The sequence below is a fragment of the Pinus tabuliformis genome, chromosome 3_1 (assembly GCF_031772625.1).
Source record: "Pinus tabuliformis cultivar Carrire ecotype Pingquan chromosome 3_1, CPIR1, whole genome shotgun sequence".
Taxonomy (NCBI): Eukaryota; Viridiplantae; Streptophyta; class Pinopsida; order Pinales; family Pinaceae; genus Pinus; species Pinus tabuliformis.
Genome location: NC_142301.1, coordinates 796074719 through 796088833, shown reverse-complemented (window position 1 = coordinate 796088833; position 14115 = coordinate 796074719). Strand labels below are relative to the sequence as shown.

Here is a 14115-nt window from a genome sequence, read left to right as displayed (position 1 = left end):
CATGCCTCAATGGCAAGTTTCTCACTTCCGGCGACAGGTATACATCAATGACCTTCGACCGAAAGATTTTGCGTGGTGTTCGACGCCAAGTCCTTTATTCACACCACGTGAATTGTACTGCAGTACCTTGAGGGTCATTATCATTATCGGTGATTCCTCTCGCGCTTGTTAACAGTTTACATCATTGACTGGTAATCAAGCGATGTCTTTCCATGTTCGACTTCAAAACATTTCTCACATGGATCGACTTGTACTTAGAGTGAAGATCGGACGAGATTGAAGACCCCGGATCTAGTTTCATCCATCCAGGCTGCGATATATATTCAGGAAAAATAAAGACATTGACATGTACAACATTGCAACACAGATAATCATCCTACCAAGAGGATGATGATTTCATCAGAATCATCAGTCTACCATCAGACGATTGTCTGTCCTATGTACATAAAAAATGAATTTATAAAGCTGAGCATGGGAATTCCCGCCTCAGCTAGATCATGAAAACAGTATGAAAAATAATGTATTGTATTGTATCTTATTACAGGTCTCCTCCCAACATTGAAAGAACTTCAGATCCTCCTAATAAAGCATTTCACCCGATAAACGGCCTCATACTTTAGGGGGCAACTGTTATAGACATTTTTGTGCTTTACAGCTTTTAGCATGAAATGTCCATAATCCAAGGGATCCAAAGTCCCTAAAAGTGTTGTTCCTGCCCCTAAAGGAACAAGGTCAACCAATGACAGCTTCTCCCAGAAGTTCTCCACCAAAAACTACTCAGAATCAGTCAAATCAGGATCAATTCAGATGCTCCACTAGCTGCCTGCGTTGCAAAGCACCCCAGTACACTAGCTAGGTGCGTTGCAACGCACCTAAATGCACTACCAGGGTGCGCTGAGCGAGAAATGCCAAATGGCAGTGTCATTCTGCGATGTGTACAGGCAATGGAAGCTTCCAGAATCTTCCTCAATGACACTTGCCTCACTGAGTTCGACTAAGGATGAGTAAGAGGCTCTCAGCCTCCAAGTGGAAGCAAGCACTGACAGAGAGAAGCCACAAGTCAAAACATAAGCTGACTCATCCTCTCTGCTTACATCTATATATGGATCGCTCATCGCGGAGATCCAGAGGCTGGAATTTTGTACTTTACGGAGAATTGTTGTTGGTTTGAGTTTGAGATTAGTGCATTGGGTGATTTATGCTTTGTTGGAGGTGAGGAAGGGATTCCTTTGCTGGGAGGTAGATGCTGGATCGGGACTCACTTGGTTGTATCTCCTCTTGGACTTTCTTATCATATCAATAAAACTATTTGAGTTTCTCCTATATGCTTGTATATCAATGATGCTTTGTTATATTTGCATGTTTAGCTTAAATCTGATCCTAAGCTATTTATGAATGTAAATCTATGTTTTTGTGTAGTTTTCCTCTTCTGTGATCTTGCAGGAACTTGGTGAAGCTGGGCCAGTAAGGGAGCAGGCAGCGGGAAGCAAACAAAGAGGAGAGCGATTGGATCAACAAACTAGCGCAAGACACAGGTTAGTTACATCCTTCCTCTTCGTTTACATTTCATAAAGAAGAATACGAAAGTAGTTTTCCTTGTTTGTTGCTAAGGCACTGTCACACCTTAGAGTGGGATAGGGGCGTTCTGAATAGATACTTTTCCCAACAACACAGAGCTAAGGAGAAACTTGTTGTCTTTGGTCCACATCCGTCGGCGAGGACACTCAATTCAAATATTTGATGGAAAGGTCGAGTTCAGAAAAGCATCATATCACTCACCTTTCATGTCTGGGATAGAAGAAGAAATGTGTCTAAAGTTGCAAGGAACCTCTGCTCGCGCACAAAAAAATTCATATAGTTCTCACTATGATGAAGTTACATTTACATCAAGTCTTTTATGGCATGGTATATTTGGACACTTGAACTATGAAATCCTCCGTTTGTTGAAGAAAAATTGTGTTACTAGTTTTCCTACTATTCCTAAGAAACTTAAGCAATGTGATGCTTGTATGTTAGGAAAGCACAACAAACAATGTTTTCATGATTTTCGTTCCAGCACACATAGAAAAATTGAACTCATTCATTATGATTTATGTTTCTAATGCTTCTTACTTCTGCAAATGGTAATAAATATATATGACATTTATTGATGACTACACCAGAATGTGTTGGGTTTATTTATTGAAGAACAAATATGAAGCTTTTGAAACATTCAATAACTTTCATGCATGGATTGAAAATGATGCACAATCTCATATTGGCTCTATTCACACTGATAATGGAAAAGAATATACTTTAAACATATTTGAAAACTATCTTTGCTATCATGGGATCAAAGTTAAATCAAACAAACATTCCCTATAATCCCCAACAAAACAGAGTAGATGAAAGAATGAACTGGACAATCTTAAATATGGTACATTCCATGATGTTTTTCAAGAATGTTAAATTGGTGTTTTGAGCGGATGAAGTTCTATGTGTTATGTATATAAAGAATAGGTTTCCATCTAATGTTATAAAAAACAAGACTCCCTATGAAATGTGGTATGGCCACATTCCTTCGGTGAAGCATCTCAAGGTTTTCGGTTCCATCTATTATGCCTTGATACCCAAGGAACAAAGAAACAAAATCAGTGCAAGGAGTCGTAAATGTATCTTTTTGGGGTACTAAAATACATCCAAAGCATACCGTCTCTATGATGAAGTGAACAAGAAGTTTATAATATCTAGAGATGTGATCTTTCTTGAATCTTCCAGGACTGACAATGTTGTTAAGCAGAAGCTTAATAGCTTGGATAGATTCGAACATGCAAAGTCTTTTCAAGAATTTGATAATGATATTCCACATCTTAAAGGGGTGATTTCTATACTAGAGCAATTTGTGGAATCTTATTTTGAATCACTCTCTCCCCTGCATGAAGCTCCATCCATTTATGACACTTTGAGTGATGTGATTACCAAAATTGGGAGACTAAATATTGATTCAACCTCATCTCAGGAAAATGAGCATCCTGGGTCATCTCATAAAGGTCCTCCAAAATCGCTGACAAAGACACTTGAAAGTGTTTGTCCTGATGAAGTTGGAAAGACAGGAAAAAGAAGCTTAACCAAACAAAATGGAGGTGATGTAGACGATTTTGATTCACCTATTGATATGGATGTTTCTTATGATTGTGAACTGAATTTTTCCACAAATTTCGAACCAACTTCCTTTAAAGAAGCTTATTCTCATGATGAATGGACATAAGTGATGTAAAAGAATACGATTCTTTGATAAAAAATGGCACCTGGAAGTTGGTTGATCCTCCACTGGGAACCAAACCAATTAGCTGCAAGTGGGTCTTCAAGAACAAGTATAAAGCAACGAAGGAAATTGTGTGGCTTAGGAAAATTCTAGAGGATTTGCAGGAGAAAAAAGTGCATTCAACTCTTCTTTTGATTGATAACACTTTTGCAATAAAGTTGGCCAAGAACCCAAAGTTCCATGATTAAACCAAGCATATAAATACAAAATATCATATGATTCGACATCATGTTGAGGCCAACGACATTGTTCCAGAAATGAGCAGATTGCAGACATCTTCCCCAAAGTGCTTGGAATGGAAAATTTTGAAAGATTCAGAATGATGTTTGGACTCGCTAACATCCCTTTAGATTAAGATGGGGAATGTTGACAACTCATTCGAAAGGATTGGGATCATTTTAAATATTGTAAATATTGTCAATTATGCATTTGAGAAAACCAAGAGACCTTGTAATTGGAATCCCAAGAGTCTTTCCACTCATGTATAAATTTATGACACGGCTAATGCAATAAACAAGTTAATTTGTGGAGTTAACCTCCTAGCTTGACATTTTTGTTGGTTATATGTTGGTTATGAGTATGTTTTATGACAGTGATGATGTATGGCTCTCATCATGTTTTGATTTGTAAATGAATGAACAATGCATATATGACCTAATAGATGATAATGCAATGAATGTGATAAGGCATCAATGCTTCTTTGCAATTCTTAGATAAGTATGAGACTCCTATGCTCAGATTTGTTGTTATGGCTTGCAGAATGCATATTTGTGACATGTTTGACGAATTGTTTGTCATGCCTAGTATGGATCCAGTCAAGTCTTTGTTCAAGTATTTGCATTAGTATCATTGTTTTAATGTTACTTTTCATTTCTAAGAGTCTCATGAAGTTCTCGGTAGTGGCTTGAGTCATGGCCCCGGAAAAGTGGCACATAATCTGGGTTGCAAGCTCAAAACTAGTTGAAAAAGATCCCAGTCACTTGCATGCCCTTATTGTGAGAGTGACTAGAGGGTCCCAGTCACATGCATGCCCATGTCATGGGAGTGACTAAGGCTCTAGGTCAGTAAAATGTTAAGTTTCCTTAGGGGTGGCCACCTGGAAAGGTCGGTTGGCTCCTTGAGGTTTTGTAGCATGTGTGGAAGGTCAGTTTGGTTTTGTTTCACTGGTTCCACTTCCTTAACTGTACATGGGGATTTGAATCAGATCATAGTAGCCTCTTTTCACATTTTTACCCTAGCGGACCGGTTAAGTTGGGTAAATGTGGGAGGAGGGTGTTACACCATCCCTCTTACTTGTCAAAAGATTATGAATTTGTTAAAAATGCATGTGTTGTATATTATTATTCCTTGAAATGTTAGAATCCTCCCAAATTCCTATCTAGAAATTGGTCCAAACATATGGTTTATTATTTATGAGGTCATTTTTTAGTCCAAATTATCATGTTGAAAGTTGAAATGAAGTTGATATGGATGATTCCTCTTCAAAATACATTATAGATAATTAGTTTGACCTAGTTACTTGAACTTTTTGAGAATGGTTCAACATGATTTGTAAAATATTTGGAATTACATAAGTTGTGAATATACGTAATTGCACCAAATCATTGGCTAGATTCATAATAAGAATGAACATGATTGAATATGTTTGATATTTACGAAATATTACAAAACATGTACATCTATGATATTATGAGATTAAGTGGTTGAACACAAAACTTATTAACAAAAAAATCCTTTTATATTCACAACAAAAATCTAACAAAAACACGTAAAATACATGATATTAAAATGATGGATAAACATAAATATCAAATGTTATGTGAAGGATAATTTTAAAATGAAACCTATCATTAAAAAAATTTCTGGATAGGTAGTAATGTTACTTAAATTTATATCTTGGTATAGCTTTTAGAGGTGCCTAAATCTATAAATTAAAATTTAAAATCACAATTTGTCACTAAAACTCAAGTCGTGTTGTTTATTTCTATTACATTTGCTTTGAAACACATTATTCCACTTGTAGATAGTTGTGAGGCTCAAAAATACACCCTTAAAGCTATATATAACTTTCTAAACTAGCAATCCACATAGAAAGATATCATCTCATCTCAGTGTATTCTCGATATTTTAGATGACAAAAAATAATATAAAAATAGATCTTTGTTTAGTTTCCATTTCAAAAATGTTTAATGGTAATGTATTGTCTATTTTGTCTTTTAATTTATTTAATCATGTTTAAATAAAATTTAATTATATTTTCGAAATATATTCAAAATATAAAATATATAAAAGATTTTATTCTAATTTTTTTAGGTACACCAAAAGATTACTTTTTGATTTCCTACAAAATTATCGTTGGAAAAAAGACTTATTTTGAGCCAACCATGTATTTCAAGATGATATGGAATGGATAATGGAGAGTGTTGCCACCATTAATACACGTAGGGGTGCCAACCCGATAAAATCAGTGGTGAAGAGGGGGTCAATAGGGGTCGGATGGATTAAGCTTATTCCACTGTCGTTTGGTAGAGAATCTCACTGGAAAAATTAAAAAGCCTGGGACATCATTTGTCCCATTCCAATAGTCCCAAAAAGTTGTCGCTGTCTCTCAATTTATTTTAACTTTAAAAAACATACCAGGATTATTTTCATTTTTCTCTTATTTAATTTATATATAAATAATATGTCATTACAAATAATTATTTAATTTGGAAATACATGAAATTGTTATAATAAATCAAAGACAAGTATGAGTGTGATTTCATTTTTATTTACTTTTAATAGAATAAATGGTAATGGATTTGTAGTAGAGTAAATTTCATTTTTAGATTGAAATTAATTTTATTTAAAAATTATATATTAAATAAAAGTTATATAAATAGGAAATTATTTTTTAAAATTTCAAATATAAATTTATATTTTATTATTAATAATAATTATTATTTTTTTAATATTAAGAAAATCTATCATAATTCAATTCTTAAACTAACAGTGAGGATAGACATCTCTTGTTGTTATTAGCAAATGCAGACTGACTCGTCATCTTTATTTAACGGAAACCATGCCACCTGGAATAACTGGTTGACTCATCATCTTTATTTTACCACAGGCTTGTGAGCCTTGGGCAGTTAACTCGTTTCTTTACCTCTGAGGAAGACCGACTCTTCGCCAAACAGAAGCACTTATATATGGTTTTACAAAATGTTAAATAAATTAAACTAATTTAAAAATTTATTATTATTATTATTCATTTTGAAGGTCACGGCCAAGCCAGACACCAAATTGGTGTATGAGACTCCCTTGTTTGTGGGACAAGGAACTCACCTTTGCGCAACGATTTGACTACTAAATCTACAAAGGCATACATACTCTACCCCCCTCTGGTTTTGGTCATGTGACCTTTTAGGAGGAAACACACGCTCTTAACCATTAAAAATATGTTATCAGATATCCATTCCCTACTTGACTAATTACCCTTAACTGTTATCATCATTTAGTATTAACTACAATTTTCATAATGGTGTAACATGGTGAGTCACAAAAACTACATAGCAAAAGGTAGTTATGTAGATTGTTTGTGGATATATAGGTTGTTCATTATTTGGAGGGTAGAGACTTGTTTTTATATTGTGTTTCTTGTTCAATTTAGATATGTTCATGATAAGTTTGTTGTTAGTCCTTTATAGTTGATTTTCATGTTTTGTTGTTCTTCATACTTAGCATACTCTTTGTATGTATCTTTGATTTAGTAACCAACCTAGATCCATTTAACTTTGAATCTAGCATGAGCCTAAAGAGATCAAATCCCTTGAGATACAAACAGTTCCTCAATTTATTAATCCAAAGTTATTAAATCAAATAATATTAATATTATAATATATTAATATTAATATTAGATTTAGTGATAATATTGATATTAATCTTAATCTTTTAATATTAATACTAGATTTAATGATGTTTTTTCCATGGCATGATAACAAAACTTATAATAAAACTACATCAAATGAATATTTTCAAATATTACAACGTTGAAGTGGAAATATTTGTGTCTTTAAAGATTATAATATATCTATAAGATATGGTTTTTCCTTTTAAAGATTCATTTTACAAATATTTAATTAAAAGAAATATTAAAAGATTTTAGAGCAAGATTTTTTATTCTTTACATTAAAATATATTGTAGTTTTTTTTATCTATATTGTTATTTTCATTTTTGTTTTGGATCAACATTAATTTTTATTATTATTTTATTAAAAACATAACATATTTACACAACCCCTCATACTAAAGTGTAGAATGTATCTCTCACCACAATGAATAGCAAAACCCAAAAAAACATCCCTATCAAACAACTATCCTTGTATATAACCATCAAAACAATGAATAATAAAACACTATTACCAAAAAAACAAAAACAAACAACCCACCCTTGTGTATAACAATCAGGGGTTAAATTTGACGGGTGACCCTACCTGTCAAGGAATTTTTTTATGACGTTTTTATTTTTAAACTGCCCATCATATGACTTTTAAAATTTATTTGTACAAGTTTCCATAATTGTTTTTTATATCAACACAATCAACATATGCATATGGAATTGATACAAATCTTAATTCATGCTTGTAAACCAACCCTTCCTTATCACAAATTTTTAAAAAACCAAATTTAGAGGCATCTATAAATTTAGATAAATAACATGTGCGTATACGGGTATACGGGGTAATCCTTACATGATTCTACTGCTTTCTACTCAAGGTTATAATCTTTAAAAATCACTATATATTATCATAAGAATATACCAGTCGAAGGTTGTGGATTAGTCCTGGAAGTTTTGGGAAGACAATTATATTGGATAAATTATCCAACATCATGTACATGTCATATTATCAAAATGAAGTGGACAGAATGAAAAGATAAATTCATTGTTTCTGAGTTTACTTTACCAATCACAGCCAACTGCTAAGTGAATAACAATCAAAGGCTCTGGATCAGTGCTGAAAGTTTTGGGCCGATAATTATACGGGATAGGTTATCAAACATCATATACATATCATATTATCCAAATGAGGTGAATAGAATACAAAAGATAATTTCTTGGTTTCTGAATTTACTTTACAGGTCACAGCCAATCAGCCTGAAGAACTTACTGTAGAAAATATCACTCCTTGAGATATAGGAAACAGCCATTCAATAATAATTGATAATGAGGAAGTGTTTCAATAGATAACTCTTCTTTGCATTGATAAAGGGTTTCTAATAAGAATTTGAGTTAAAAACACAGGAATGAAGAATAAATACCTGGATTTTTTGCTTTGCTGTTACCTAAGAGGCCCGAGAACTGTACTTGTTTACTCATGTATTTAGATGAACCCAGGCGAGTTTTCGTCCGTGCAGAACATGTTGTAATGTTGTTGCACCATGATCCCCCCTGAATCCAAATAAAACATCATGCTCATATAATGTTACCTCCTTTTTTACCCTTTCGAATAAAGCAAAATTACTGGCTATAAATAAACAGAAACATGATCAAATGCAGGGCATGCATATTAGTCACTGATGTAAAATCTTGCCTCAAAGTGAACAAGCCAGTTATTTACTCCAGATCCAAATCCCTTGCTCAAATGGTAGCCTGGTGGGCTTCCATCTAAACAAACTGCATGAAAAATATGGAACTTGAATAAGTTTATATATCTCATTTATAAGAAGATGCTCAGAAATTATGTTAAAAAAAACAATTACAAACTTACAAGCTAAACCCATTTCTTTTACGATTCCATTGATTCACAATCACTGCGACATTCACAGATTAAAAATGTAGACACTAGTTCTATCACTCCCTAACTCAAATACACAAAAATTTTGAACATTGCAACAACAAAAGGAAAATTAAGGACATGCAAGTGCCTAGGAAAAGAAAATCTAATCTCATTTGCTCTTTTGTCTGAACTTTGAGGGGATTAAACTACAAATGTTTGGGTATAAGAAATTCAAACTAAGTTATAAATGAAGAATATAGTTTAGTAGAGTGAGGCGTGTCTGCTTGACGATGGATAATTGTAAGATGCAAGAATCCGGCCATATTGTGAAGAGATAGTGGTTACTGTGAGCCCTACTCTATATAATATCGAGTAATTGCTAATGAAAAAAGTGTACTGTCCCATGAAGAATGCATATAAAATCAATTTGCACATTAACAGCTCTGGACTAACCTATACCTTAAGGCTTGCATGAACTTGTATGAGTGCTTAACCTGTCAAGAGGGGGCACTTCATGGCAACGAGGTTAGTTCATGGCAAAGATAAGGGATGTGAGAGTACGCTCAAGCAAACGAAGGTCAAAATCATAGGGCTAATAGACTCGAGAATGCTTTAAGAAAAACATACTGGTTCCTTGCTTCTGTCAGATAAACAAAACATCGAATCGACCGGGAACTATCACTATGTAAACACTTATACAATTCAGAAACTATCAGTATGCAAACACTTGAAAAATCCTGATTAGAAGCTCAGTCTCTTCATATGATGTTTGGGGATTTGCTATCAAACGCAAAGCTTATCCACTAAAATGCAAAACAGAGTGCCTTTAAAAGGTTTCAACAACTCTTAACTTAACTGGAAAGAATAAGCAAAAACTCACATATATGATTACAGACAATGAGGGCATCAAGTAGTGAAGAATGAGATTAAACGATGTCTGATATCATCAGCTCCAATATGTCGATTCCTTTGAGGCCTAGTCTCATGATCATATAAGTGTCAGGGCAGGTACAGACATACAACATTGGCCATCAATGGCCTCCACAGATGCCTAAAGTCCACTACAATGTACTGCTGCTCAACTATATACAATGTTAGCCAAAGGAAGCAAACCTTTTAGGCTGTTTCTGATTTCTTTTACACTTGTTCATGCTGTTTGAATTAGAGAGTAGAGTCTGTCATTTCTTCAGATACACAACCACGGATTAAGAAGTTTTTGTTATAACCTTTTTGGATCTTTTTGAAGAAGGTGAGTGGAGATCGCAACTGTACAGATCATAATGATTGAAATTCATCTGTAACCGCTAGGAACTTTCAATGCCACATTAAAATTGTAGGTACTTATGCCACCATAAAATTGTCTGTACTCAATAGCATGAAGTTACTTTTGAACACTGAACTTTGCCAACCAGAATCAAAATTAGACTATTGCAGAGCCCTTTTTATGATGCTTGAACCCAAAAAAAATTGACACTTTCAATTTCAAAATGTGTGCCTCTTACAAAAATTTTCTAAGCTCGGAAATTTACTGAACCACTTTTCATGAAACCAAAACAAACACTGGCAGTGAAACAGGGGCTTAAATTTAAAGTAAAAATATATACCCATAAACAAGAGAAAATGGTACTTACTAGCTCCTTTGGCCACGGCATCTTCCACCAAAGTCAGATCCACCAAAAATGCATTCGTTGACACAACCATCAGAACCAGTACTCCCATAGCAAACCAACAGTCGGCGAAATCTGACATGTTTTTGTCCACCATTTTGCCAATCTAAACAGAACCCAAGTTAGGACCAACAACAATCGTAGCCAAGCCCAGTTGGCATAAAGCCAAGAGGATACTTCTGGACGAAACCCAAATGGGAAAAATCCCCAAAGAAGCAGCAGTTATGACACCAAATCTATCACAGAGCGAAACTAGCAACTTAAAGCGCGAAACCGAATTCAGAACATGAATCACTTTAAGTTTTAACTTACGGGTGCCAGGTGGATTGGTTAAATATATATATATATATAAATTTATAAAAAAAAAATTTAAAACTTTTAATTTTTAAACCTGCCCGTCATATTGACGTTTTTAAAAATTAATGGCACGTTGCACATGACGTGGATATTTGAAATTAAAACGTATTTTACGGGTAAAAAGGCTAAATACGGATATACGGGCGTCAAATTTAACCCCTGATAACAATCAACGAGTATGCGCCTTTTTCCAAAGTTTTCATTCTACACTCACACTATGACTATCACTAAATATAATAAAGTGGTCTTTCTATTTATGATTCAGTTAATATTCCTACATCGCCTTTTCTTTTCAATACATGTTTTTCCTAAAATTATTGCTTATAAACTTTATCTTTTCAGTTTTAACATAAATGTTAAACTAATTACTAATAACGAGTACAATCATAAACAAATGTAAATTAATGCTTTAAAATTATTGATATGATTAATTTATTATATATGAATTAAAAAAACAATATTATAGTTTAAAGTTATTTTAAATGTAAATTAATAATAATATTAATATTAGTAATTGTTTCTAAAAGTATAAAGATATATTGAAGTTATAGAATATTTGGGAAGATCATCTTATCAAGATTTGAAAAGATTTGTCTTTCATAGTTGTGTTTGATGTAACAAGTTTGGCTTGTGGTTAGCATTATAACATCTTGATTGAATTATCACCAAAATATGTGAATTGTGCATGCATTTGTAACAACTATCCCAAATTTAAGGATTGGGAGTGTGATACCCCAAAAATCCACTACTACACATTTTAACCACGACCATGTAGGGCCTACAGATAATCATGATAATGCAATATCAACACCAAAGCAGAAGGTTGAAAGCCATGTTATGAATTGACTTCAAATTTGTTTGAAATAATATTTAAAATGTATCATATCTAAATGCATTCTAATCTAAAATATTTTGTATTTTTTAATATATAATATTATTGCTCTTTTATGTTAAATTTGAGAGAAACTTATGACCATTTTCATTACTCATATCCATCTTCTCAACATTCCATCATTACATACATATATTATATTTAATATTTTTTATTTTTCCACACATATCCCACCTTCTTGCCCCCTAAATACGAGTAAGATATATAATAATTACTCATTCCAACTATATATATATATATATAGAAAAATGTATTTATTAATATGGAAACATAACTTTTAATTAAAAAAATTCATCGGTGCATCAAAAACCCAATCATGCACAACTATGGTGCACTGTAAAACAAAACCACACCGAAATTGGTGCACACATACTTGTGACGTAGCGTTGTTGGTTCATAAATTTAAATTGTTTTAGCAGGCACATATAACATTATAACATTTTTGCACTGTTACGAAACATTCGTGTTATTGAATGCACCAAGCTATAGTTATATTTTTAAATACTATTTTTGCAGTTATTGAACGCACCGAACTACAGTTATATTTTTAAATATTATTTTTGCGGTGCATTTTGTAAATATGATCACACTGGTGCAAGAAGAACATATCAAGTGCATCACATTTGTGATGGTGATTAAGAGGCATTTGTTTGACTTTCAAATAAACTTGATGATGCATTTTTGTTTCCTCTTTAGATTATTTAAAATAAATATCTGTTTTTTATGTATTTATAATTAAATTATTTAAATTAGACATGTCTTTATCATTGTGAACATGATGTAATATTACCTAGGAGAAATGTGAAAACATGAATTTTAGCATTTTTGTTTTCTATTTATATTATTTAAAATAAATATCTATTTTTATGTATATATAAATAAATTATTTAAATTACACGTCTTCATCATTGTGAACATGATGTAATATTAACTAGGAGAAATGTGAAAACATTAGTTTTAGTGACTATCTCGTGATAAGTATGTGGAAAAATAATATTCTTTGAGTTGTTCATTAAGAAATAATCAAATATATTATTTGTCAAAAGTTTAAATCTAATATAGTATCATTTTTGTATTATTTAAATCATATTTATTATTAAAAAGAATTAAATTTAAACCAATACAATAGCAAATAAAGAACCAAAATAACACCAAAATGTTATATCTTTATTATTATAAAAAAGTTCACTTGCCTCTTTAATTGAGAACTTCCAATAGAGAAAATCCCCAACTACAAGTAGCTTCACAAGTCTTATTTTACATTTCTTTATCCTCATCTTTAGAGAGAAATTTCTTTAATTTTTTGTTAGAATGATTTTTGGAGAAGGCTCATGCAGGGATGAGCCAACAAGTTTATTGATGTAATAACACACGCTTTTGCTCTTTTTCTTCTTGATGAATTAAATGTAAAGATGTTGAAGGGAAGTGACATACATTGGGCTAAGAATTGAGGTTGGTGGAATCAATAAACATCATGGTTAGCAAGATGTGAGTAGGATAATGAAATAAACAAATGAATTGCAATCTTATGCATACCTATGTAGCACGGTACCCTTTAGTTCATACATTTGGTCCATATACTTTAAAGTTTTAAAAATAACCATCAAAATTAAAGACATCATGCAAGCATAAAAGAATGTAGTACAATACACATTTGGAAGCTCCCTATTCACTATATTGAGTTCTGAAACTCTCTCATATTAACAAAGTACGTGTCCAGGTTGATTAGATTAGACTTTGTCAAATGTAAATGTAGTTTGTAAAATTTCAATGTTGACCCCTTTCACTAGCTGTGAAGAGAGCTCCATGTGAATCCTCCATGTGAGTCCATGTGAGCTAGGCCATAAGTAGAAGGAAGTCTATTAAATTTTCAAAAAAAAATTATAGGTGAACTAATGCTTGCAACAAGTTGAGTAGCTCCTTCCGACATTGAATGGGTAAGGGATGCCTTTTGTTAACCCCCAAAGGTGTATGTGCACTTACATATATGTGCAATTTCAATATCCTTAAAACTACACAATCAAATTGATAAGTTTCACCATGGATAAGGGATGCCTTTTGTTACCCCTCAAAGGTGTATGTGCACTTACATATATGTGCAATTTCAATATCCTTAAAAATACACAATCAAATTGATAA

The 14115-nt window shown here is 32.7% G+C and overlaps 1 protein-coding gene across 1 annotated transcript; it reads right to left on the bottom strand.

Annotated features, from left to right (window-relative positions):
- Positions 1 to 8530: 8530 nt before the first annotated feature.
- LOC149189836 (pectin acetylesterase 7-like) lies at positions 8531 to 11025 on the bottom strand. The gene is made up of 3 exons (XM_089413294.1): positions 10692 to 11025; positions 8875 to 8957; positions 8531 to 8732 (listed from the first exon to the last, which is right to left on the bottom strand). The coding sequence occupies exons 1-3, from the start codon at positions 10822 to 10824 to the stop codon at positions 8574 to 8576; spliced, it is 375 nt and encodes a 124-aa protein (XP_089269420.1). The 5' UTR covers positions 10825 to 11025; the 3' UTR covers positions 8531 to 8573.
- Positions 11026 to 14115: the final 3090 nt, after the last annotated feature.